This window comes from Salminus brasiliensis, chromosome 20, assembly GCF_030463535.1.
Source record: "Salminus brasiliensis chromosome 20, fSalBra1.hap2, whole genome shotgun sequence".
Lineage (NCBI taxonomy): Eukaryota > Metazoa > Chordata > Actinopteri > Characiformes > Bryconidae > Salminus > Salminus brasiliensis.
Window position 1 is genome coordinate 33,922,696 of NC_132897.1, and position 27,972 is coordinate 33,950,667.

General features: G+C 45.7%; 1 protein-coding gene across 1 annotated transcript; it reads left to right on the top strand.

Moving 5' to 3' along the window:
* The first annotated feature begins 1,859 nt into the window (after positions 1–1,859).
* Positions 1,860–27,044, top strand: trpv4 (transient receptor potential cation channel, subfamily V, member 4). Its single transcript, XM_072664504.1, has 16 exons — positions 1,860–1,904; positions 3,359–3,762; positions 7,361–7,539; positions 8,730–8,882; positions 12,363–12,503; positions 16,666–16,964; positions 17,081–17,260; positions 17,867–18,025; positions 18,189–18,281; positions 20,163–20,236; positions 23,406–23,571; positions 24,625–24,691; positions 24,789–25,096; positions 26,166–26,293; positions 26,405–26,523; positions 26,634–27,044. Exons 1-16 carry the CDS (start codon positions 1,896–1,898, stop codon positions 26,750–26,752), a joined length of 2,598 nt encoding a protein of 865 aa, XP_072520605.1. The 5' UTR covers positions 1,860–1,895; the 3' UTR covers positions 26,753–27,044.
* Positions 27,045–27,972: the final 928 nt, after the last annotated feature.

The following is a 27,972-nucleotide window of genomic DNA, read 5'->3' on the forward strand; positions in this document are numbered from 1 at the left end:
CCGCGACAATAGATGTTGTGATTTGAAGATGTCTGAGGGCGCGGTGTTGCTTTCAGAAGTGGGTCAGCGAACGTACTCCAGCTTGCTCTAGCATAAAACTTGCTCTAGCGTAAAGCTAGTAGACATTTGCGGTTGGCGTCGGCTTGGGTGTAAATTTGAAGATCGGCAACGAACATCTTTGTTGTGGTGCAGTTAGCCAAACGTGAACAGTAAAATATAGAAGTAAACACACATGAAATGTAGATAAATGGTGTGGCTGACTTTATTTTTTGTTTTTGGAGCTCGATTAGCTAAGGAATTAACATGCACTTACATAGACAAAAGTATTGGGACACTTGCCCGTTAATTCATTCGCTGTTTCTTCTGAAATCAAGGGTATTAAAAAGAGTTGACCCTGCTTTTGTTGGAGGATCTCTCTCTACTGTCCAGGGAAGAAGAAGGCTTTCTACTAGATTTCTACTTGAGCCTTGCTGTGAGAATTTGATTGCATCATTAGTCAGGTCAAGATGTTGGATGATCACCTCCACAGCTCATCCCAAAAGTACCGGATGGAGCGCCCCACAGCTTACTGCTTTTTTTTACCCCTCTATAGCCCACGCCTGGCCCATAGCAATCAACAACGGGTGCCGCTTAACACGGCTAAACACATTCATTAGTAGGGGTGTCCACAAACTTTTGACCATTTAGTGCAGCAGTTCGCAAGCTGGGTATCATATGGTATGATGATCATATTGGGTTGTACCCTCCAAGCCTCTCTCTTAGGTGTTGCTAGGGAGGGCGAGCGCTCAGCTAGCATTAGTGCGCGGGGCGTAGCGACAGGCGGCGGAGAAGGAAGAGCATGCGTCAAGTGCGTCTGGAGCTAATCTGACAGGATTTCTTCTGCCACTGCGGCTTTTTATTATTATTATTATTTTTTATTAGACACCGCTCAGATTCGCTCCAGTCAAACGAAGCGACTCCTTAAGTCATTCATCCCTTGATGGCTGAGAATAGACTTCCTGATATTTTGATGTGTGTGGGTTAGCAAGCTAAGTTCAGCTCCGGTTAGCGCTAAGCAGAGATGACTGAAGCTACGCTGGTCTTAGCGTGAAATCTCCAGCTTTTATAAAGCACCTGTTTAATCCAGGTTAAGGTTAAGGCTCGGCAGACGTCAAGATGTCCCCAAAATCCCCCCAAATCCAGTCAGAAACTGTTTTCCCCCAGAGCTACAAGGCCAACGTAGCTAGCCTAATGCCAAGCGTGGGCTATAGAGGGGTATAAAGCCCCCCACCAGCACTGAGCTGTGGAGCAGTGGAAGAACTATGTTTTCCTGAGTACTTTTGGGATGAGGTGGCCTCCTGGCCTCACAAACACTGCTCTTGTGGCTGAATGCAATCAAATCCTCACCGCTATGCTTCTCCAAAATCTAGTAGAAAGCCATCCTCCCTGGATGATAGAGAGCTGGACAGCTTCACGAATAATCCCCCTAATATGAAAAAGAACACTGAATCTGTAGGTGTCCCAATACTTTTGTCCAAATCGTGTATGGTTTATTTATTAGTGCGTGGTCCACAAATTAACACCGGGTCCTCCAGTGAGGAGCTTTGTTGCTCGCTGGGTGATGCGGTCTTCCTTTTTAGCCCACCTCTGCCAGATCTGGAGACCCCTCGCAGACTGGTCGGCGTGGTGGTGTAGTGGAGCGGAAACCCGAGGATGAGACGCTTGGTGAGGGGCTCGTAGCGTTTGTTTAAACTCTTGACATCATGTGTGCTTTGCTATTTCTGCAGTTCAGCCCGGACCTTTGAGTGAAACCAACCCCACCCCCCCCCACCCACCTACCCACCCAACTCCAACCCCGACCCCCGCTGACCTCCCCCTGAGGAAGAGGAATTTGGCACCATCGCACTACTAGAGGGATGAATGAGGTAAGTGATGGTGTGTGAGGGTGTGGGTGTGGACACCGAAACAGAAAACTCTTTCAGAACTGCTCCACCCAGACTGCTCAGCATCCTGCCTCCATCAGCCGTAACATTAAAACCACAGCCAGGCCGAGTGAAGAACGTCGCTTATCTGGCTATCCGATGGCAGGGAAGCAGGAAAGATAGACAAGCGTAATAATCTGAGGCACTCTGACAAGAACCCCACTGTGAGGTTCTAGATGACTGACTGGGTCAGAACATCTCCAAAGCATCAGGCGGGTCTTGTGGAATGTTTCCAAGAATGCAGTGGTCAGTATCTACCAAAGGTTCTCCAACCAGCATCAAGGTCGTTGAGACTCATGAAGGCCCCACTTTCAGAGGACACCTTCAGAGGGGTATAAAGCCCCTCCAGCATTAAGCTGTGGGATGATGGTGGAGCTCCATCCAGGACTTCCCTGGACAGTAGAGATCGATACTTTCCAGAAGAAACAGTGAACGAGCAGGCGTCCCAATAATTTTGCCCGTATTTTACTATATATAACTACTGTACGTGAAGTATTGTCATTTTTAACAACATTTTCTTCTTGAATGAACTGGCCAACCAAGCTTATATGAGTTATGATCGCATTGCTCAAATTTTGCTAATAAACAAAGAAAAATGAGCTAAGGGCACGTGAAGTGATGTTAGCCCCTGTTCGGGATTACATGAGGACGAGTCCTGGCCTCCTGGCTCTGTGGTTCTTCATGCTACGCACTTTCGCAACCGAGCGCTTGACTGTGTGTGATTGCTCTTTCCAGTTTAGTCAGTTTGCTCATGACCTCATTAATCAAAAAAATGTGCCGTGAAGAAAGCACCAGGCAAGCGACACCTGTTGATTAACGAATCTCTGGTTCTATGGCGTGAATTTCTTATGGTGCTCGCTACACAAAATATATAAGCTTAAATAGTGCGACTGCTGTACTCTAATTTTAATAAATTAAAATGTAATAAATTAATAAAAATGACTTGTTTTGAACTGCTCATCAGTTTATTCAGCTTATTTATTTATTTATGGTTCTTGTATTTTTAAAATATTTTATCTTATATATATTGTTTTTATAATTAAATGTAAAAATATATACATTTTATCGTTTAAGGTGTAATTTAACAAGTTTAACGTAATGTATGGGTGGGTCAAATAACACCAAAAAATGGTAAAATGATTTTTTTAAATGAATCTTCAAATTATAGAATTATTTGAGAAATTACGTTGTTTTTATTTAAAATAAATAGTATTTTTTTTTTTATGTCTTTTTATGACAATCACACAAGAATTAAAATCTTTAATGGTATCTGAACGTCCGGCTTCGAAAGTGACGCAGCAATTCCGCTAATTTGTCAAATCTGTCTCTTAATTGGTCTTTCCACAACATACAGCGCATCCTTAAAATGCAGGGATTCTCCTTTGGTTTCTTCCTAGGTTTCCTCCACGTTACTACGGCGATACCGCCTGGCCAGGACAGAGACGAACGCCTCCAGCCAGGATGTGCCCGAAGCTCGGGACGGCTCGGGGGACGGAGATCCCGCCTTTCCGCTGTCATCCCTGGCGGGACTGCTGGAGGGGGAAGAAAGTTCCCCTCCACCGCCGGACCCCGTGCGGACCACCGGGCAGACGCAGGGTGACGGTAAACAGAACCTCCGCATCAAGTTCCAGGGGGCCTTCAAGAAGGGCATCTCCAACCCAATGGACCTGCTGGAGTCCACCATCTACGAGTCCCCGGTCGCTCCAGGGCCCAAGAAGGCCCCCATGGACTCCCTCTTCGACTATGGCACGTGCCGGGCCAACAACAACCAGAAGCGCCGCAGGAAGAAGCTTCCACGAGGGTGAGGAGACGTCTGATAATGACATCAGCACAGTCCCTCTGTTTTCTGTCCAGTCTGTTCGTCCTTCAGTGTTCACGAGGTGTCCAGACCCAAAATGCGATGCTGCCGCCCCCGTGCTGCACTGCTGGGAATGCTTTTGCAAGGCTCTGTCTGTCTCTGTCTGTCTGTCTATTGGTTTAATCTATCTGTCTGTCTTTTTATGGATTTGTCTCTGTCTGTTTCTGTCTGTCTGTCTTTCTATGGATTTGTCTCTGTCTGTCTGTCTTTCTATGGAAATGTCTCTGTCTGTCTATCTGTCTATTGGTTTATCCATCTGTCGGTCTTTCTATGGATTTGTCTCTGTCTGTCGGTCTTTCTATGGATTTGTCTCTGTCTGTCTATCTATCTATTGGTTTATCCATCTGTCGGTCTTTCTATGGATTTGTCTCTGTCGGTCTTTCTATGGATTTGTCTCTGTCTGTCTGTCTTTCTATGGAAATGTCTCTGTTTGTCTATCTGTCTATTGGTTTACGTATCTGTCGGTCTTTCTATGGATTTGTCTCTGTCTGTCTATCTGTCGGTCTTCCTATGGATTTGTCTCTGTCTGTCTATCTATCTATTGGTTTATCCATCTGTCGGTCTTTCTATGGATTTGTCTCTGTCTGTCTTTCTATGGAAATGTCTCTGTCTGTCTATCTGTCTATTGGTTTACCTATCTGTCGGTCTTCCTATGGATTTGTCTCTGTCTGTCTATCTGTCTATTGGTTTATCTATCTGTCAGTCTTTTTATGGATTTGTCTCTGTCTATCTGTCTCTCTATCTCTGTCTATTGGTTTGTCTGTCTGTATGTCCATCTATGGGTTCATCTGTCTGTATCTAACCTGTCTGTCTGTCTGATGTGGTGTTATGTGTTATTATGTCTGTTGCATATGTAAACTGAGAGCAGTAGGGGCACTCTGGGCCTCATCTACCCTGTAACAGCTCAGAGCTGATGGGCTGTGAGCACCTGTTCCGTTCGATACTCCCGCCTACAGCAGAGATTGGTCCGAACCCGAGCCGCAGCAACGCGGTCTCATCCAGGACTGCTGTTTAAGCGTGTTCGTACACACTGCTGCGCTGCACTCGCTCAGCTGTCGGAGATGCTGGTCTGTGTTTGGTAATACGAGCTGACTCGGATGGCGCCACTCAGTGGTTAGACGCGTGACGCGGCTGTTTTGACTGGCTGATGAGAGTCGCTCAGCGATCTGATCTACACTCCAGGGCCCTGATTTGGAAGTCAAATCTCTTCAATTCAGAATGAGACCAAAGGCACAGAAGTACATTTAGCATACCATAAAGAACTGCCACACACACACACACACACACACACACACACACACACATACAGCAGATGTAGAAGTGTCACTGAGGAGGAACTGGTTCACCGACATGGTAGCGTTCATGTGGTTCATTTGGGAAGTAAACACAAAGCGTGGGCGGTTGTGAGATGGTAGGTGTAGAGTATCCACGAACGCTCTCACAGTATTGTGAGCACAAATTTAGCAGAAATTGAACGTGGATAGATTGTACATCTTATTTATAGACTTTAGTGTTATTATTTATTACAGCATCATCTTTAGACATGCATTCTGGTACTGAAAGCAGCATTAATAAATACATATAATCTAATCTAATAATTTAAAAAATGCATTTAAATTTAGGAAAAATATATAATCTGATTTTCAAAAAAACAACAACAAAACTTTAGATCTCCACCAAAAAACACAACTAGCATTTATGCTGCTCATTGTGTAATTACAAGAAATATTAACATTAATTTTTGGTATTTCATTCTACACTTGATCTGATATTATATTTTATATTTTAAACTGTTGTTATTGTCAACATTTTATCTGATATCTAATTCTACATTTTCTCATATTTAAATCTGCTTTTTATCTGATATTTAATTCTACATTTTCTCATATTTAATTCTACATTTTGTTCTGATATTTAATCCTATATTTTACCTTATATTTTATTCTGTATTTTCTGATATTTAATTCCACGTTCTGATATTTAATTCTCTATATTTTTATATTTAAATTAAATATTTTATTCTGTATTTTCTGACATTTAATTCTACATTTGATCTGATATTGAATTCTACGTTATATCTAATTTAATTCTACATTTTTTCTTAGAATTTTTTCAATATATTCTGATATTTAATTCTACATTTTATGTGGAAGTTGAAGGGCCTTGCTCGAAGGCCCAACAGTGGCAGCTTGCCGAGCCGAGCCCTCTGACCGCTGAGCCACCATTTTACATTATATTTTACATTTTATCTGAAATTTAATTCTGCATTTTATCTGATATTCCATATTTTATAAAAATTCACAAATATGTACCTTTTACATTTTTGTCCACTTGCACTAAGATACCCAGCTTGCATTACGCAAATCCACCATACGAGCACTGGGAATCCCTGTTAAGCTTTATATTAAGCTATAAGATAACGGTGATAATGATCGCTGACCTTGAGGCTAATAAATATCTGTAGCAACAATTTACCGTTAGCGCGGTAGCACTAACCTTGATTAGCCACCTACAATGTTTTTCTTCGTAAAAAAACACGGCCCATCCTCAGAAATCCACCATAAAGCTCTGTTTTTTGTCCTTGAAAGTCCTTATTTGTTGAAGTTTAATAAACATATCAAGTTAAAAGTGTCACATTAGAGTCTTAAAGCTTTTCTAGCGAATATCATCTGTAAAAGTCACGAATTCTCCTCAGAGAAGGCGCTAATAATCTGCTGAGGGTGGTTAGCACGTTAGCCAGTTAGCCAGCTAGCTAAAGCAGTTCTGTTTACTTTCCTACAATTCGGAGTTTAAGCTTTAAAGCTTTTTTTAGTTTGTTTTGTAATATCCGGTCCCTGTGTTATGGTGTTGTCTTGAGACGCTAAGCTAATCAGACTGACTTAGCCTCTTAGCTACAGCTCTGTTCGACAGGTCTGCCTGTGGTAAAATCTACTGAATTAAATATAATGAGTCATTTTTTTTGTTATTTTTTTTGTCTGATTTCCCTCATGAACGTGGTCCGAGGCTGCAAAACCTCCAGGCTCTTGTTGTAATGGTGGTTAGGAGGAGCTAGTCGTCTTCTCGTGGTAGTAGCCTGCCTCTGCAGGGCATCTTTCCAGAGCTTACAGCTAGCTAGGTAGTAGAATACTGAATAGCAGGGTCTGTTTAGGTAGCTAAAAGTAAACGGACGCCCTTCTGCTACGGGTGCGGCCCTCACGTTGTTGTTTTTTCCCCCGCTAGCGGCGGAGGTCCTGTTTGCTCGGAGGCTTTTCCTCAATGTACAGAGGCTTATTGATGACACAGCTGCGCTAGACTGGCCGGGTGGAACCTCATTTTACCAGCCACTCTGAGCTAAACACTGGTGACCGTTGACACTGTTACTGTGTCCATCTACGTCCATGAAGGGTTTACTGATCCTACAGCAGATTCAGCCTCGACTTGCCTATATTCACTATATATATATATATATATATATATATATATGTATATATATATGCTCTGATCAGCCATAACATTATGACCACTTGCAATGGCGTACACAAAGTTCCCCTTCCTTCCACAGGAAGACTGAAAACGAGATGTCGTGCGACGAGGGCTCAGCGGACCCCCCGAAGGTCCTGAAGGAGTTCAACCGCTACGTGCTGTTTGATGCCGTGTCCCGGGCGGACCCCGACGCTCTGGACGGCCTGCTGCAGTATCTGCAGGCCCAAGACAAGAGGCTGACAGACGAGGAGTTCAAAGGTGAATTCTGGGAGGGAGGGATCTGACCTATACCACTTGCAGTCACTCAGCCAAGAAGCTTATGTACACCAGTTAGCGTGGCGCTGTCTGCACTGTCTCTTGATTTCCGGAAACCATGTGGAGATGTTCAGTGATCTCTGATAGACTTGCTTACATGGTATCTATCTAACCTGACTGGCTTTTATTTTCTGGCAGAGTTTTTGAGGGCTAATGTGACTAATATAAGTTGGAATCTGGGTTGTGGTGCCCTCATCTAGAACTTATTTTATTAGGCATGCAGTTAGCATCATGCTAATTGGTGTACATGAGCTTCCATGACCTTTTTAGCTATGTTAGCCTCGTCGCTCCAGTTCAAAACTAACGAAGCCGCTCCTCCGACGCCAAGCATGTCTTGGCTGATGGACTACATTTGGATTTAGATGGGAAAACTGGGTAACACACGGCCTCCTGAATTAACATAGCAGGAAAAATCCTTATCCATCCATCCCCGACACCATCCGGCCTTATCGGTGACCTTTCCACGCGGACGTGTGTTATGCTTGGCCGTACCGTTAAGAGGAAGAGGAAGCTGGGCTGATATCAGCGGCTTAGTCCCATTAGGGCGTCAGTCAGAGCTTCCTGCCTTAAAAGCTTCTGAGTACACATAGCAGATGACAGTGAGAAATCGCAGTGAACCGCCTCAGAGAGCTGTCTGGGTTGTGTTTGAGCAGAGACACACACACACACACACACACACACACACACACACACACACCCACACAAAAAGTAAACACTAGAGGTCTTAACTTCACCTCTGACCTTTGTGCTTAGGTTAGTGGGGGTTTCCTCTTACCGGAACAGCTCAACCAATAGCTGTACGCCAGCAGCCACCAGTTAGCGTCTTTTTTTATAATGGTAATTGTTTGCTGTTTGCTTACATTCGTTTTATTCATGGCCACTTTATTAGAAACACTCATTGGCTCATACTTTATTATAAAGACACCGTCCAGAACCAGAAACGGACCTCTCATGAAGGTCTAGAGGACGCCAAACCCAACTGTGCGTCAACAGGTGAGCTACGGAGGGGTTTCTGATAAAGTGGCCAGAATGGGTATCGAGACTCAGGGTCAATTCCTTCAGTGTAGAGGAACTGAAATGAATTAATGAACTAATGTCCACATTTGTGTCCGTTATGTTCTTGGTTCCTCCAGAGCTGTCCACGGGGAAGACCTGTCTACCCAAAGCCCTGCTGAACCTCTACGGCGGGAGGAACAACACCATCCCCCTCCTGATGGACATTGCAGAGCAGACGGGAAACCTGCGCGAGTTCATCAACACGCCGTTCAGAGACGTCTACTACCGCGGTAAACCTCCACGGGGCGAGCGTGTGGATCATATGAACATTATAGAGCGCCCCCTACGCTTCCTGTAGTGTATTACAGTCTGTCAGAATGAGCGTGTGGATCATATGAACATTATAGAGCGCCCCCTACGCTTCCTGTAGTGTATTACAGTCTGTCAGAATGAGCGTGTGGATCATATGAACATTATAGAGCGTTATAGAGCGCCCCCTACGCTTCCTGTAGTGTATTACAGTCTGTCAGAATGAGCGTGGGGATCATATGAACATTATAGAGCGTTATAGAGCGCCCCCTACGCTTCCTGTAGTGTATTACAGTCTGTCAGAATGAGCGTGGGGATCATATGAACATTATAGAGCGTTATAGAGCGCCCCCTAGATACCAAATGTCTGATTGACTGAATCTGAGCTCAGTGATGTGACTTAAACTTTTCCTTTAAGGGGAATTGTGACCCTGCTGTAGGAGTCCACCTAAAGGCGGCCTAAAAATAGCTCTTTTGAAATCCACGCTGGCATTTCGCACTGAAGTGAGTGTGTGTGTGTGTGTGTGTGTGTGTGTGTGTGTGTGTGAGAGAGAGAGAGGTTAGGCAAGGATTTTGTGAAAGAGTTGCAGTGTAGCTTGTTGTCTCCACCCTCCTCCTCCGGTGTGTGTGTGTGTGTGTGTGTTTTATGGTCTCAGTGTTCCAGGACTGGATGTGAGAACACTGAGGTTTCCAGTAATGACACACCCCGTCACTTTTCCCTCCTCGGCTGGTGTGTTTTGATGGTCTTCACATCCTAAAGCTTTCGCTTCTGATTGGATGCGTTCTGGCGGTGGATTCGTTGGTGGAGCTGCTGTTTGTGCTCCATCTTTATGCTTTCCTCAGGATGTGATCACTCACAGATGGGCGCCGTCACTTTTGGCAGAGTTGAGTCTGGAGTCCAGTCTGGAGTTCTGAGGAGCAGCTGTGTGTGATGGAGATGGGAGGAGCCGGTCAGATGGGTGGTGTTTAAAGACACCGCCATGAAAAAGGCCTCCGTGATGCTTTCAAAGACCCTAACTGACCATCTCGGTTCACACTGCGGTGTTTATACACTGCACCAAATTCAGGTTCCCGCCCTGAGTTCTAAAAGCTTCAAAGTGGGTGTGGCCTTATTTTTAGTTATGAAAATAGGTGGGAGTTGGGTGGTGCTTTTGAACTGTTGGTGCTGCACTGATTGGCTGTATTTGGGATAAGGGGAGGGGGGCACTGACACCTTGCCTGAAGCAAATGCAGAACGGTTGAGCATGTAAAGTGGTTTCCACTTTCAGACAGCTATTTGGCTGTTGCTAGGTGGTTGCTAGCCAGCTGATGTGGTATTCCAGGTGGTTGCAAGGGTGTTGCTGTGGTATCCCAGATAGTTGTTAAGTAGTTACTATGGTGTTGATGGGGGGGGGGGTTGCTAAGGGGTTGCTAGGCAGCCAATATGGTACCCAAGGTGGTTGCTAGGTGGTTGCTTTGGAGTTGTTCATTGCTTGCTAGGGTGTTGCAGGCAGGTTCTGATGTATTGCAGGTGGTTGCTAACTGTGTGCTATAATGTTGCAAGGAGGTTGCTGTGGTATTCCAGGTGGTTGCAAGGGTGTTGCTTAGTGGTTGCCAGGCAGTTGCTGTGGTATCCCGGGTGGTTGTTAAGTGGTTACTATGGTGTTGATGGGTGGTTGAGTTGGAGTTGTGTAGTGCCTGCTAGGTGGTTGCTATGGCATATCGGACACGTAGCGGGTTTGCTGTGGTTCCGCAGTAAGATCAGAGGAGAACCGGGGGGTGTGTGTGTGTATGGGGGGGGGTTTACTGTGTGTAATGGTGTGTAAAGCGTGTAACGCTGCTGTTTAATGGTGTGTTAAATGGGCAGACTGGGAGAGGACATGGTGACGGCATTAGGCGTGAAATGCAACGGCTTACCTGCGCTCACGAATTCTGCTTGGTCACGGAGCCTCGGAATAAAAGCCGAGACCAAACACGAAATACACACACACACACACACACTATCAAGGGAATGCTGTATCTGGCGCAGGGTGAGCTGTTTTTTCCTGGTTTGCTGAAAGCGCTGATGCTGTCCACTATTCAGTCACTCCAGCTGCTCAGCGAATGTGTCTAGTGTGTGTGTGTGTGTGTGTGTGTGTGTGTGTGTGTGTAATGCAGTGTTTACTGATGATATATTAATAACACTGTATTCGTGCTGTTTACACTGCCTGTGAAGATGTTTGGGGACACCTAGCTTTTCAGAATGTGCTTAAAGGAGCCTTCTGGCCTAAAGCCGACGTTTAAAGGGTCCGTATGTAAAATTTCCCCTGCGTATCCAGGTCCCCTTATGATGCTAGTTCTGAAATGCTGATATCTTCAGTGCAATTAGACAGGGCTAAACTCAAAAAGCAGGCCGGACCACTCTTTATAACCTCAGGGGAGTGGGCGGGGCTAAGCTGCTGCAAGCTAAATGGGTGGATATATTTAAATACTTTGTGACATCACAAAAACAGTGAATTCACAACAGGCTGTTTTTGCAGCACTTCCTTTTCAGATTTTCGGATATTGGCCTTTTATGACTGATTTGTGTAAATGAGCTCTGCTTTGATTGGCTGCCCTCTATTGCCCATAACATCCGTGGGCGGGACTAATCGGCTGCAAGCTGAATAAATGGATGGAGCCTACTTTTTTTTTTTTCACGTGACATACTGTATGTAAATGAGCTCTGTTCTGATTGGCTGCCCTACATCACGCCTGGTCTGTAAAGCAGTCCAGGCTGAAGCACTCCTTATAGCTTCAGTGTGAGTGGGCGGGGCTAAATGGTTGTAATCTAAATAGGTAAGTATATGTAAATGTGATGGGTGGTTTTTGTGTGACATCATGAGCAGTAAATGTATATGTTGGTTTTCCATTATTTTGGCCCTTTAAAATGCTACTATGTGATGGAATATTCATCCGTGTTCTTTCACTACATTACCCAGAATGCAACTTATTGGAAATCCCCCTGATTAAAATAAAGAATTCTACTGACGTATATTGAGCTTCCCACAGATGTTCGCTAGCCAGGAAGTGAAAAATGGTTTCAGACAGCCCCGCCCCCCTTAAAATCCACTCCAAAACAGTTGTAGTTCTGTAGAAGCTCCTCCCACCTTCAAGATGCGTCATCAGAAGGTGGTTTTTAGTCGTTAAGCTCTAAAATCTCACGCTGTGAAGACGGCAGCACCGCTGTAGGGTCAGAGTAGTGTTTACATCACACACAGCGAAGGTTACGTTTTTTTTGCTTTGGCCGAATTGACCCTTTAAGTTCCGATGATATTTACGATGTATGCTGTGATGTCATACCGTCCCCACACCCACTCGTGCTCAGTTGATAACTACAGTGGCTGTGAAGGTGAAGTGTCCTCAAACTTTTGGCCCTGTCCCTGCAGTTGTTTGTTGTTTATACGCTGCTCGTGTGTGTGTGTGTGTGTGTGTGTGTGTGTGTGTGTGTGTGTGTGTCGCAGGTCAGACGGCGCTGCACATTGCCATAGAGAGGCGCTGTAAGCAGTACGCAGAGCTGCTGGTGGAGAAGGGGGCAGACGTCCACGCTCAGGCCCGAGGACGCTTCTTCCAGCCGCGGGACGAGGGAGGATACTTTTACTTCGGTGCGTAGAACCTCCTATAAACCCCTCCCGCCTGAAGTGTTGCCTTTTTTATAGCAGGAGGTTTCTAATAAAGTGGCCAATGAGTGAAAGAAGCACAGGGTAGGGTGTTTCTAATAAAGTGGCCAGTGAGTAAAAGAAGCACAGGGTAGAGTGTTTCTAATAAAGTGGCCAGTGAGTAAAAGGTAGGTGTTTCTAATAAAGTGGCCAGTGAGTGAAAGGTAGGGGTTTCTAATAAAGTGGCCAGTGAGTGGAAGGTAGGTGTTTCTAATAAAGTGACCAGAGAGTGGAAGAAACACAAAGTGGGGTGTTTCTAATAAAGTGGCCAGTGAGTGGAAGGAAGTGTTTCTAATAAAGTGGCCAGTGAGTGAAAGGTAGGGGTTTCTAATAAAGTGGCCAGTGAGTGAAAGGTAGGGGTTTCTAATAAAGTGGCCAGTGAGTGGAAGGTAGGTGTTTCTAATAAAGTGGCCAGAGTTTAATACCAGCCTGCTGTTGTGTTTATAGGGGGATGAGTGCACTGTCATTAGATTCTCCTGAATAGAGAGACTTCCTAGCTGACCACACCCTTCTCTAGTGACCATTATGACTATAATGTCCTATTGTAGTGTTGTGTACACACACACACTCACACACTCACACACACTCACACGCTTCAAAAGCAGTCCTCCACTCGTGCTCCAGGGATGAGTCTGACCACACAACTGTAGTGTTGTGTGGTCAAAGCTCCTCGGTCAGCACTCCTCCCCTCGGTCAGTCTGAACCCCCCTGCCTCGGCTCCTAATGACCGCGAGCTCTGCGGGCCGAGGGCGAAGTGGTTTTCAGGCCGTCGCCCCCGAGGCCATTAACCGAGGGACTGGACTGTTGTCGTGCCAGTTATTACATCATACCGTCTGCAGCAGTCTGACCACCTTCATGGTGACGTCAGTGGAAGCACACGGTGAGCTCTTACCCGGAGTCCGGCCACTGGCTGAATAGGACCCTCACTGGCCACTTTATTAGAAACCCCTACCTTGTGCTTCTTCCACTCACTGGCCACTTTATTAGAAACCCCTACCTTGTGCTTCTTCCACTCACTGGCCACTTTATTAGAAACCCCTACCTTGTGCTTCTTCCACTCACTGGCCACTTTATTAGAAACCCCTACCTTGTGCTTCCTCCACTCACTGGCCACTTTATTAGAAACCCCTACCTTGTGCTTCCTCCACTCACTGGCCACTTTATTAGAAACCCTCTACCTTGTGCTTCTTCCACTCACTGGCCACTTTATTAGAAACCCCTACCTTGTGCTTCTCCCACTCACTGGCCACTTTATTAGAAACCCCTACCTTGTGCTTCTCACACTCACTGGCCACTTTATTAGAAACCCCTACCTTGTGCTTTCAGACTGGCCACTTTATTAGAAACACCCCCCTCTGCGCTGCTTTGGACCTGTGGTCTGTTTATGGAGAGGATGATGAAACGAGACTCTGGCTTTAATAACGGTCACACTGTTCTTCACTCCGTCACTCAACCCGTCATTTGAATAAAAAGTGAGGCGGCGCCATAAAAATCACCCCACTCACTCCACTGCTCAGGCACCTCTGCAGGGACCTGTGAGGTGGGTGGAGCTCGTAAAGAGACCGGGGAGTGGATGCAGCGCGTGTGTGTGTGGTGGGGGTTGAATGCAGAACGCTAAGCACCTAAGAGTTATTAAGGAGTGTCAAAGTCAGTCGGCATGGCAACATCAACGTCAGGCGATGTTCAGCCTCCACCCTGATGGCTGGAGTACAGTTAAGCCATTCAGGGCCTGTCTGCCGGTTAGCAGGAAAGCTTTAGGGAGCCGTGAGCAGGATCAGCGAGACGCTCAGTGAAGGGTGTCTCTGTGCTGACCTGCGCAAACGAGCAGCCGTTAGAAAGCAGCACATGGACCGAAAGTGACCGAATCTAAGGCCAGCCGGCCACTGTGACACATTTAAGACCGGCGGCTGCCACTGCCCCCTGCTGGTCAGAGAGTGCCAGTGCCACGCTGGACTTTATTAGAAACCCCTACCTTGCGCTTCTTCCGCTCACTGGCCACTTTATTAGAAACACCTACCATGTGCTTCCTCCGTTCACTGGCCACTTTATTAGAAACACCTACCATGTGCTTCCTCCGTTCACTGGCCACTTTATTAGAAACCCCTACCATGTGCTTCCTCCGTTCACTGGCCACTTTATTAGAAACCCCTACCTTGCGCTTCTTCCACTCACTGGCCACTTTATTAGAAACCCCTACCTTGTGCTTCTTCCACTCACTGGCCACTTTATTAGAAACCCCTACCTTGTGCTTCTTCCACTCACTGGCCACTTTATTAGAAACCCCTACCTTGTGCTTCTTCCACTCACTGGCCACTTTATTAGAAACACCCACCTTGTGCTTCTTCCACTCAGTGGCCACTTTATTAGAAACCCCTACCTTGTACTTCTTCCACTCACTGGCCACTTTATTAGAAACCCCTACCATGTGCTTCCTCCGTTCACTGGCCACTTTATTAGAAACCCCTACCATGTGCTTCCTCCGTTCACTGGCCACTTTATTAGAAACCCCTACCTTGTGCTTCTTCCACTCACTGGCCACTTTATTAGAAACCCCTACCTTGTGCTTCTTCCACTCACTGGCCACTTTATTAGAAACCCCTACCATGTGCTTCCTCCGTTCACTGGCCACTTTATTAGAAACCCCTACCATGTGCTTCCTCCGTTCACTGGCCACTTTATTAGAAACCCCTACCTTGCGCTTCTTCCACTCACTGGCCACTTTATTAGAAACCCCTACCTTGTGCTTCTTCCACTCACTGGCCACTTTATTAGAAACCTCTACCTTGTGCTTCTTCCACTCACTGGCCACTTTATTAGAAACCCCTACCTTGTGCTTCTTCCACTCACTGGCCACTTTATTAGAAACCCCTACCTTACGCTTTTCCGCTCACTGGCCACTTTATTAGAAACCCCTACCTTGTGCTTCCTCTCGGGCCGCTTTATTAGAACAGTAGTGAGGGTGGAAACGTGGGAGTGCTGTTTAAGTGTAATTGTCTTTTTCCTCGTTTACCGTCTCCGTACAGCGCTCGCTCCTCGTGACATTAGCTTCAGAAATAAAGAAAGCGCCACAGCAGGAGTCTCTCCTGAAACCAGACTGATGGAACGTCGCTCTCCTCCGCTAGGTCTCGTTGTCAGGATTCGTCTCTGTTGCGCCGAAACCGATTTCCTCTTGCATTAAGTACGGCTGGCTCTGTCTAATCCCCCCTCCATTACCCCTCCAGCCAGCCAGATCTCAGAGCGGCTGAGTAATTTGCCGCGGAGCTCAGACCTGGCGCGACTGACGGGCTAATGTGATTTAGCGATCACGCTAACCGCTCTCCAAGCGCGTGCAAATCAATGAGGAGGAAGCGTTTCCACGCGAAGTGACATGAAAGTAATCTGTCACCCCTGGCAACAGCTCTCTGGCTCTCGTTCTCTCACCGTCTCCATAAGCCTCGGTTTGGTCTCCTCGTCTCTGAAGGGCCTCCTCGTGAGGGAGGCGCTAATTGTGCGCTTGATAACGTTAGCGCTCGGATCAAAGCGCATGTCTTGCCGCCGCTCTGATCCCTGACAAAAGAGCGTCTTTCGCAGGATTGATTTTCGCAGGCTAATTGTCTCCGCTTTCATTCCAGCCTGCGCTCGCTGATTAAGGGGGACTCGAGACGAGCCCGTGTTGATTCTGAGCGTTTGCTGGAGAACATCTGGAGGCTTCAGGAGCCGTTTATTAATTGCTGTGAAATGCTGATAAATTTGGGCATATGGTGCGATTGAGTAATCCATAATTCAGCAGCCCCGACAGCAACACCCCACCGAGATAACCGCCTTGTTTACATACTGGCCAATTTATTAGAAACACCCACCTTTTACTTCCAGTCACTGCCCAGTTTATTAGAAACACCCACCTTCTGTTTCTACTCACCTGGCCACTTTATTAGAAACCCTGACCTTGTGCTTCCACCTCCTGGCCACTTTATTAGAAACCCCAACATTGTGCATCCACCCCTGGCCACATTATTAGAAACCCCTACCTTATAGCTCACAGTTGCCACACCTCTGCTGGGTGTTGATGAATGGAAGCCTGACGCTGATGCTGTTCCCTCTCCCTCTCTTTCCCTTTTGCCGTGTCCAGGGGAGCTGCCGCTGTCTCTGGCCGCCTGCACTAACCAGCCGGACATGGTGCACTACCTCACTGAGAACAGCCATAAGAAGGCGGACCTGCGGCGGCAGGACTCGCGGGGGAACACGGTGCTACATGCGCTGGTGCACATCGCGGACAACACGCGCGACAACACGCGCTTCCTTACCAAAATGTACGACCTGCTGCTCATCAAGTGCGCAAAAATCTACCCAGAATGCAACCTGGAGCTGGTGCTCAACAACGACGGCATGTCCCCGCTCATGATGGCTGCCAAGCTGGGGAAAATCGGGGTGAGGGAACACTTACAGATATGACGGACCACTTTATTAATATTGGAGCGGGTTTGGGCTAATTTAAGCCCAGTCCAGTCCTGGTCCTTTGTTCTTATGACTGTCTGTCCCTGCAGGTGTTCCAGCACATCATCCGCAGAGAGGTAAAGGATGAAGAGGCTCGTCACCTGTGCCGCAAGTTCAAGGACTGGGCTTACGGACCTGTTTACTCCTCCCTGTACGACCTGTCCTCTCTGGATACCTGTGGAGAGGACGTCTCTGTGCTGGAGATCCTCGTCTACAACAGCAGGATAGAGGTAACTTCACACATGTAGTGCTGGTCTTCTTGGAGACATCTCAACAAGCTTTGAACTTCTGGAAATTGGCATCTTTAGGCTCCTCCACAGATGTTAGATGAATCTGGAAGAGGTGTTCTTCAAGGATGTTCCTCTATTCGGCTGCGTTAGTCATGTCCTCACCTGTCCCCATAGCACAATGCTGCCACCACCATGTTTCACAGTAGTGGTGGTATTAGCCAGGTGATTTGCAGTGCCTGTTCGTTGCCTAGTTTATGCAACTAGTGTCCAATCGTTGTCTCATCAGACCAGAGCATCTTGCATAGGTGGGCTGTCTTGCCTGCGGAGACGATTGTCCATCCAATGGGTTCGCTGATCTATCTTTGACCAGGACAACTGGAGCTGTCTTAGGGCCAGGCGATGAGCTTCATCCATGTAGTGTAGATTAACGGGTTAAAATACAGCTGATCCTTGACCAGCTCTTCGACCTGGACATAGGTATAACTGTAGGTACAGAGAAACGCAGAGAGGCGTGACGGGAGGGCGACCCTGTGTTTGCGTACATCAGCAGACCTTGGTGGAGCAACCAGGCCAACGTCAACTGACCTCTCGGTTTGTCCCCATCAGAACCGCCACGAGATGCTGGCAGTGGAGCCCATTAACGAGCTGCTGAGGGCGAAGTGGCAGAAGTTTGCAGCCGTCACCTTCTACATCAGCGTGGTTTCCTACCTCATCACCATGATCATCTTCACCCTGGTCGCCTACTACCGCCCCGCAGAGGGCAAGGTGAGAAGTGCGCCTCGGTTCAGTACAGTTCTGTTCAGAAAAATATATAATATTAAAAATATGATTTCACAAAATCTGGTTTAGTTTATAATATTTTATAATACACTGTAAAGAACAGGGGTGTGTGTGTGTGTGTGCTAACTATATTAATGACCCTCCTTAGCCTCCATATTCGTATGAAACCCCTGGAGACAAACTGCGTTTGACTGGCGAAGTCATCACTCTCGCCTCTGGGGTCTTCTTCTTCATAACTAATGTGAGTCACATTTATTTATATGTATACATACACATCCACTCATGGCTTAAGACATTGCTGGTTTGAGGCAGGGTAGGATATATGATGTTTCTGGAAGGGACCGAAATTCAGGATAATTTTTAACCCAGTTTCTATTAATGAAAACAATTATTACTTCAAGTGGAGACAAAATACAGTAATGACTTTTCAGCACTGAAATATTAAAAGTTCAAGTATTGAATTGTTTGAGTCCCAGTGATGCCACAGCTGATGGTTGTTTATGATGTCGCTCATTAACACTAATCTAGTGGTCAAAACACTATATAACTATAAAATTAATTAAAATGATTATCAGGAGGCTGCAGGTTTAAATTCCAGTAATGTCACAGCTGATGGTTTTTAATTATGTCTATTGTTCACATTTTCCTGGACTGTCCAATCTTTGTCCAAGCCTCTACTATAACAGTACAAAATAAATAATGGTAAAATAAACGTTATACATAAAAATAAATAAAAACCAGCAGGTTGCAGGTTTGAATCGCAGTGATTTCACAGCCGATGGTCTGCAAATGATGTTGCTCGTTAACACCCCTCTAGACGGCCTGTTATTAGTCAGACACTCTACTACAGAAATACAAAATAACCATAAAGAAACAAAGTATAATTTAGACAAACAAATAAATGAAAACCATTGAAAAGTTGCAGGTTCGAATCCCATTAGCCCCACACCTCATTGTTTTGAATAACTCATTAACACTCATCTAGATTGCCCAATCTCAGTCCCAAACCTGTACTATAACAATACAAAATAAAATAATCTCTCAAAATAAATGAAAACCATTATTGGGAGGTTGCCGGTTTGAATCCCAATGAATCCTCAATAATTAACACTCATGCAGACTGCCTAGTGTTGGTCAGAAACTCTCCTTCATGATTACAAAATTAAACAACGAATGAAAAAGAATGAAAATGAAAAAGATCACTGAGCGGTCACAGGTTTGAATCCCATTCATGCCACAGCTTGTTGTTTTTTTTAATAATGTCATTAATGAACACTCACCTGGAGGTTGCAGGTTCGAATCCTGGTGATGCTACAGCTCACCCTAATTGATTTGTTACCAGAATAGACAATAAAATAACAAAAGCAACAACAAATAATTGAATATAAAAAAATAAAACAAAACAAAACTGATCAGGAGGTTGCAAGTTCGTAACCCAGTGATGCCCCACCTGTCCCAGTGCATAAGATACAAGCGTCAGGCCAGCACTTACACCACGCTGCTCTACTGGAACTGTTAGCTTAGGACGGAAACATCAGCCATCACATCAAATCAGGTTTATCGTCAACGTGGGTTCATGGTCCCTCACTGCAGTACAAACACGCACATATCTACACATTAACTTACACTAAACACACACACACACACACAGCACTGCACTGTTTATATATGAAACCCATACATTATAATCTGTGAAGTGTTTACAGGACTGTTCACACGTAGACACTGGAGAGGACGTGAAGAGGGAGCTCGCAACACGCCTGCCATGAGCTGAGCTGCAAGGCTAAACCTAATCGCTGCTCATAAACGATAAGAAAGCGTGTTTTAAACATCTAAACTATCTTCTCCTTCCCAGTTAATGAGGAGGAATTTGCCAAAAAAGCATTTTGTGTCTGGAGCAGAAAGAGAGCGAGAGAGAGGTGTTATCCACGCGGCGCTCTGAGTGTCTCCCTCTCGGCCCCCCTCCAGTTCTGTCTAATTGGATCACGTTCCCCGTTTCATTTACATGATAATACTTTCTCTAGGTTTTCTCTGCTCTCGGGTTTCAGCTCCTCTCCTGCCTCTGCTCAGCGTTAAACACCATATGCTCCACGGCAAATCTGCCTCTTTCTCTTCCTTTTAGGTTAAGGACTTGTTCCTGAAGAAGTGCCCGGGGGTGAATTCCTTATTTATTGATGGATCCTTTCAGCTTCTATAGTAAGACTCACTCTCTCTCTCCCTCTCTCTCTCTCCTCGCCGTGTTTCTCCTGAGGCAGATTCCTCCTCATTTTAATTGAGCTGTCTAATTAATTCCACAGCCCCCGACTTGGCATGTTTTTATAGTTTACATCCCCTTTAATAAAAAACCCACCATCCGAGCCCCGCCGCCGCCGCCGAGCACAGTTCACAGCCGTGTTTCGGTTTCATCTGAAGTGCTAAATCCAGCCAGGCCCCGAGCGCCTTCGCAGACCCGACGGCATCCTTTCATATTCCAGATATCTGCGGTCCCAGGCACAGATCGGCGCAGCGATAGCCTCTATCGAGCAGAAACACACTGAAGTCCCTTCAAAATCACATTACGTGTGTTACATAACCGGGTTCAAGCTAATGTGTTTGTCTTGGAAGGTAAACAAGAACATGGCTAACGTTACAGGCTCGCTGTACGGTCAGTCCTGAGGCGCAAATTTCGCTGATAGTTTTGGTATTCGTGTTCGAGTGGTTTGGGTACCATAGCCTGCTTTTAGATCCTGTCTAGAGTGAAAAGCTTCATTTAAAAGCAAAGAATCTCAAAGATTAGTAATTACAAACAAAAAGAAGTACGGTTGGTTTTAGTATCGTATTTACTATTTACTACTCAGCATTTTAGTATCAGTAGTATTTAGTAGTATCAGCCAATATTTTAATGTCTGTGTCCGCCGATGCTCAACATTTCAGTGTCCATATTGGTTTCAATATCACTCATCAATCAGTACTCGACGTTTCAGTATCACTCATCAATCAGTACTCGACGTTTTAGTATCACCATCATCGATCAGTACTCGACGTTTCAGTATCACTTATAAATCAGTACTCGACGTTTCAGTATCACTCATCAATCAGTACTCGACGTTTTAGTATCACCATCATCAATCAGTACTCGACGTTTCAGTATCACTTATAAATCAGTACTCGACGTTTCAGTATCACTCATCAATCAGTACTCGACGTTTCAGTATCACTCATCGATCAGTACTCGACGTTTCAGTATCACTTATCAATCAGTACTCGACGTTTCAGTATCACCATCATCGATCAGTACTCGACGTTTCAGTATCACTCATCGATCAGTACTCGACGTTTCAGTATCACTCATCAATCAGTACTCGACGTTTCAGTATCACTCATCAATCAGTACTCGACGTTTTAGTATCACCATCATCGATCAGTACTCGACGTTTCAGTATCACTCATCGATCAGTACTCGTCGTTTCAGTATCACTCATCAATCAGTACTTGACGTTTCAGTATCACTCATCAATCAGTACTCGACGTTTCAGTATCACTCATCAATCAGTACTCGACGTTTCAGTATCACTCATCAATCAGTACTCGACGTTTCAGTATCACTCATCGATCAGTACTCGACGTTTCAGTATCACTCATCGATCAGTACTCGACGTTTCAGTATCACTTATAAATCAGTACTCGACGTTTCAGTATCACTTATAAATCAGTACTCGACGTTTCAGTATCACCATCATCGATCAGTACTCGACGTTTCAGTATCACCATCATCGATCAGTACTCGACGTTTCAGTATCACTCATCAATCAGTACTCGACGTTTTAGTATCACTCATCAATCAGTACTCGACGTTTTAGTATCACTCATCAATCAGTACTCGACGTTTCAGTATCACTCATCAATCAGTACTCGACGTTTCAGTATCACTCATCAATCAGTACTCGACGTTTTAGTATCACTCATCAATCAGTACTCGACGTTTCAGTATCACTCATCAATCAGTACTCGACGTTTCAGTATCACCATCATCGATCAGTACTCGACGTTTCAGTATCACCGTCATCGATCAGTACTCGACGTTTCAGTATCACCGTCATCGATCAGTACTCGACGTTTCAGTATCACTCATCAATCAGTACTCGACGTTTCAGTATCACTCATCAATCAGTACTCGACGTTTCAGTATCACTTATAAATCAGTACTCGACGTTTCAGTATCACCATCATCGATCAGTACTCGACGTTTCAGTATCACCGTCATCGATCAGTACTCGACGTTTCAGTATCACTCATCGATCAGTACTCGACGTTTCAGTATCACTCATCGATCAGTACTCGACGTTTCAGTATCACTCATCAATCAGTACTCGACGTTTCAGTATCACCATCATCGATCAGTACTCGACGTTTCAGTATCACCATCATCGATCAGTACTCGACGTTTCAGTATCACTCATCGATCAGTACTCGACGTTTCAGTATCACCGTCATCGATCAGTACTCGACGTTTCAGTATCACTCATCAATCAGTACTCGACGTTTCAGTATCACTCATCGATCAGTACTCGACATTTCAGTATCACTTATAAATCAGTACTCGACGTTTCAGTATCACTCATCGATCAGTACTCGACGTTTCAGTATCACTAGCAACAAATACGATTTTAGTATTCTATTTACCAAAACCTCAATATTCAGTATTGAGTATTGGCCGACACAAGGTTTCAGTATTGGCATGGGTTAGAAGTCTACATTGCAGTATTGGTTTTAGCCAAGACTCAGCTTTTCATGTCGGCCTGTACTCAAGATTTCAATATCGCTATTGGCCAATCCTCCACATTGTAGTATTAGTATCAGCTAATGCTTGACATTTCAGAACCATCTGACACCATAATGCTTACATTTAAGATTTGAGGATCGTTGTTGGTATCAGAAAGAAAAGCTGGTATGGGCCGATTGACTGAGCTAATCAGCATTAACAAAAAAAAATGAATCTTGGGCTAGGAGCACCTGGTGTGCTGGACACCCACTGCAGCACTCAAGTTTTAAAAGTAAAATCCTGGAAGAGCTGCAGTTCTGGAAGCAAAATGCTAAACCAGGCTGTTAGTTCTCCTGAAAACGTAGAAACAATTACTGCACTATGATATTCTTAACAGTCCTCGCTAACGCTACTGTGCAGTTAGCAGCTCTACTGAAGATCAACAGCCAATTAGTGTCCAGAACTAAACCCAACTTAATGAGGTTTGAAGCGAGAAGTTGTTGAAGTTCCAAAAAAACGAGCTAAATTAGCATCGACTGGGTGCAGTCGCTAATGAGATCTGAGTCTTTGTGCTGTGTCTTGAGCAAATTCGTCTCGCTGATCTTTCCCTGCTGTCCTTTGTAGCTTCATCTACTCGGTGCTGATTCTGGTGACGGCGGCTCTGTACCTGTCGGGAATCGAGGCCTACGTTAGCGTGATGGTGTTCGCGCTGGTGCTGGGCTGGATGAACACGCTGTACTTCACCAGAGGACTCAAACTCACCGGAACCTACAGCATCATGATCCAGAAGGTAGAACCAAATGATCAGTTATTGTGCAGTGCAACACCATAGCAACCAGCTGGGACGTCGTAGCAACCACCTTGCAGCCATCAGATGTGGCAGCTAATCATCAAAATCCATAAAGCAGCAGCTTAGGAACCAGTATAGCATAGAGATCATTAGTCAGCCGCAGAGCAGGCACTTGAAACAGCTTACCGACTGCTTAGCAACCCCATAGCAACCACCTGAGAAACAACTGCACAGCTGCATAGCAACAGATTAGGAGCCACTTGGAACAGCATACCGACTGTTTAACAACCACCTGGAAAACCACTGCGCAACTGCTTAGCAAACAGATTAGCAACCACTTTGAGCAGCATACCAACTGCATAGCAACCCCATAGCAATCAGCCGGGATATCAAAGTAACTGCTTAGCAGCCCTGCAGCAACCACCCGGAAGACAATATTATAGCAACAGCATGGCAACTATAATATAACAGTGGAATATAACAGCAACTGTCAGGCAAACCTATAGCACCCCCTTAGAAACCACCTGGAACACCACTTTGCAACAGTATAGCAACCCCGTAGCAACCACCTGAGAGGTCTTGGCCACTGCTTAGCAACAGCATGGCAAGTACGTAGAACATAACAGCAACTGGACTTTCAGTTGTATAGCGCTACAGTATAGCAACCCCGTATCAACCACCTGCTAAGCACTCCAATGCTGTTCCAACGGCATGGCAACTACGTGGAACATAACAGCAACCACCTAGCAACCCTATTGCAAACACTTGAAATACCGTTGTGCAACTGCTTTGCAACAGCATCGCAATTATTCGGAATACCCCGAAATACCCTCAGAATCTTGGCCACTACTTAGCAACACAACATAAAAAACAACTGGCTAACACCAACACTGGAATACACTTGCACAACTCTACTCTTGAGACGAACACTGTCGCTTTTACCTGATAACAATATAACCTGTCGATCAACGCGCTGCCATGGAAACATGGGCGGCAACCCATGAAGTTTCTGGACACTCATTTCGCATGTTGTATTTTGTTCCCTGTGTTCAGATCCTCTTCAAAGACCTGTTCCGGTTCCTGCTGGTCTACTTTCTCTTCATGATCGGTTACGCCTCAGGTAATCAGACCTTACTTTCTCGGACATGTCCTACAGTACAGGAGCAGTTCTCGGTTAGCCAGTTAGCCTGAGCCTGTTCACTGGTCTTTACCCTCAGCTTTGGTTACCCTGCTGGCCGTCTGCCCCACCAACAGCACGGACTGTTCCAAAGGCTGCCCCAACAGCACGCACTGCCGAGACACGGTCACCTTCAGCCTCTTCCTGCTCGACCTGTTCAAGCTGACCATCGGCACCGGCGACCTGGACGATCTCCTGCAGGGGGCGCAGTACCCCGAGGTCTTCCTCATCTTGGTGGTCACCTACATCATCCTCACCTTCGTGCTGCTGCTGAACATGTTGATCGCCCTCATGGGGGAGACGGTCAGCCAGGTTTCCAAAGAGAGCAAGAAGATCTGGAAGCTGCAGGTGAGTTTTATAGGATCGGTATCATGGAAATGTGCTGCTCATTGCTGTGTGCACTGTTGCGTTGTTGGTATCCAAAGAACTGGACGCCCTGAAGTTCAAATGAAAGGTACTTCCTTAGAAGAACACCTTTCCAACTGTTAAGCATGTGGCTCGGGCTTTGGGTTTGTGTTGCAGCCAGTGGCACAGGGAACATTTTGCTGGTGGATGATTTAATAAAATGCCAGCAAATTCTGGAAACATCACACCAGGATGCCCACCTCAAAAACCACAATGAAAGAAACAAGAACTAAAAAAATCTCTTAGCTGCTATTAAAAAGTGTAGACAAAAGTATTGGGACACCTGCTCGTTCATTGCTTTTTCTGAAATCAAGGGTAGTTAAAAAGAGTTACTGTCCAGGGGAGGCTTTCTAGGAGGATTGCGGTCCCATCCCAAACTCCACCAAAGCACCATCCATCATTCCAGAGAACACAGTTCTTCCACTGCTCCACAACTCAATGCTGGGGGGCTTCATACCCCTCTAGCCCACGCCTGGCATTAGGCAGCATGGTGTCAATAGGTTCATGTTGATTTGCTCCAGAGAGTCCTATTCTATTGGCAGTTCTTCTCTACAGGGATGAGACAAGCACAAGGTGTATAAGGGCTGAGCGGGCAGGTTACCTATGCTCAGTGAGGCCTAACGCTACAACGGGGTGGGTGGGGAAACATCTGGAAGCTACATGAGAAGCGCAGTTCCCCCTCTCAGGGCAGATGTGCTGCTGGATTGTTAATAAGAGCTCCGAACTGGGTTAATCAGAATCGCAGTCATGTAGGAAGATGAAAATAAGATCTGGAAGCTTCAGATGAAAAGGAGATGCATCTCGGCAGGCAGCTAACCTTATTTGAGGCTTAATAATTTATTAGGCTAAAATGAGGTTAATTAGAATCAGAACGGCGCCTGAAGAAACGGCAGGTGAGGTGAGGAGCGGGGAAGGGTAGGGGTAGGGGTAGGGGTAGGGGAAGGGGAAGGGGAAGGGGACGGGGACGGGTACGTGGCTTTCTGCTAATCCTGTGTGTCTGTGCTTCCCGCAGTGGGCTACAACCATCCTGGACATCGAGCGCTCCTTCCCCGTCTGCCTGCGCAGGTATTTCCGCGTGGGCGAGATGGTGACGGTGGGCAAGAACTGGGACGACACGCCCGACAAACGCTGGTGCTTCAGGTACACCTACAACAACAACTGCAGCCGCCAAACTTTTTTTAAATGAAACTTTTTAAATATGACTAAATTATATGGTCGAGATTAGACAGTCGGTTGACCTTTGTGTTACAGGGTTGATGAGGTCAAGTGGTCTCACTGGAACCAGAACTTGGGAATCATTAACGAAGACCCAGGGCAGAAAGAGCTGAACCAGCAGGAAAATGCTCAGACTGGGAGAGGACTGCGCAGAGGTGGGCTTCACAGCATTAACACACACCCAAACATCAAGCCTGTCGACTGATGCTGGACTCGATCAGACATTCTATTTATTAATTCATTTTTGTGTCATTATTTGTTGCAGACCGTTGGTCCACGGTGGTCCCGCGGGTGGTGGAGCTGAGTAAAGGGACTAGAACCAGGGATCATGTGGTCGAGATGGAACCCCTCAGCCCCAGAAACCGATTCCGCTCGGAGAGCTAGAGCCGGACACTAGGGGTTGCAATCCCAACAGAGATCTCCAACTGAGAGTCCAGACCAACTCCACTGACCATACAGAGACCGGCAGGACCCGTCACTCCAGGGTCCGAAATTAACAGGGAACAGGACTGTGGGGTGCAAATGGTCAAGTTCTACAAGCAGCACCAAACTGGAAGTCTGAATCTGCTGGGGTCCGTTTTTCTACACATGGGTTTCCTGAACAGTGGCTTTCGGAGATGCTTGACAACATTTACTACATTCTGGATCGTTTTTATTGGTCCACTCATCATGACATGTTCTAGGACTCAACAGTATTTTTACATTTGCAGTGATTCTAGGGTTTCTCTGCCCTTGCTCATTAGGGAATGTGCAGAGGCATGCTTGATGAGCGAAAGCACATAAAGTGCACAATGCAGGGTTTCCAGGACCGGGTTTCCGAAACCCAGTGGTAAATACCATGATACCTCCGAGTTTACCTAGACGCTATTCTCCTAGTCTGAGCTCGTTTTATCTCTAGCAAAGGGAAGAGTGTGTTTTTAGAGGGGGAAATAAAGGAACAGTTAGGGGAAAAATGAAACTTACATGACAGCATGAAAGAGAGATGCTAGGCTAACACTGCTAACCCTGCTAACAAACACATCTCAGCAAGCACAAGCCTAAAATCTTTTTAAATTATTTTGATTTTATTTTGTAGAATTATATTTAAAAACTTTGTAAATAATTATATTTTAATAGATTTAGCTAGACCTTATTCATACATTTAGGGTAAACCTGGATCTATATTAGCGACGGCCTTAATAGAACTATTCCATTTCTAAGCTTGTGCTCACGTCATATTCTAAATCTCACTGATTTGCTAAATTCTTGAGGTTTTGAGAGACGAGTTGAGCAACAACATTTTTTATTGAGGTTGGTGACTACGTCCGGTCTTTGTTAGCAACATTAGCCTAGCGTCTCTTGTTGAAAACTAAAAAAACACACGAATCTTGGGTAACCGCCTGCTTTTAAGTTCAGTGATCAATCATTTTGAACAGAAGATTCTGGTTCTGTTTGATCAAATAAAGCAAACACTAAAGAAGTAACGTAAGAAATAATCCACAAGCAGCCCTACGTGGGGTTCGAACCGGCAGTCCTTGGCTCACCGTGCCACTGCATTAGTCAGCTGCGCCACTCGGGGAGCGCGTGTCGTCTTCGTTTGCGCTATTAGTGCAGTGGAGTCGGCT

Bases quoted from the DNA above. Each gene is read 5' to 3' on its own strand.
- trpv4 (XM_072664504.1), top strand. The intron at 16,965-17,080 runs GTGAGGGAACAC...CTGTCCCTGCAG, and splicing joins CCAAGCTGGGGAAAATCGGG to GTGTTCCAGCACATCATCCG. The intron at 23,572-24,624 runs GTAGAACCAAAT...CCCTGTGTTCAG, and splicing joins ACAGCATCATGATCCAGAAG to ATCCTCTTCAAAGACCTGTT.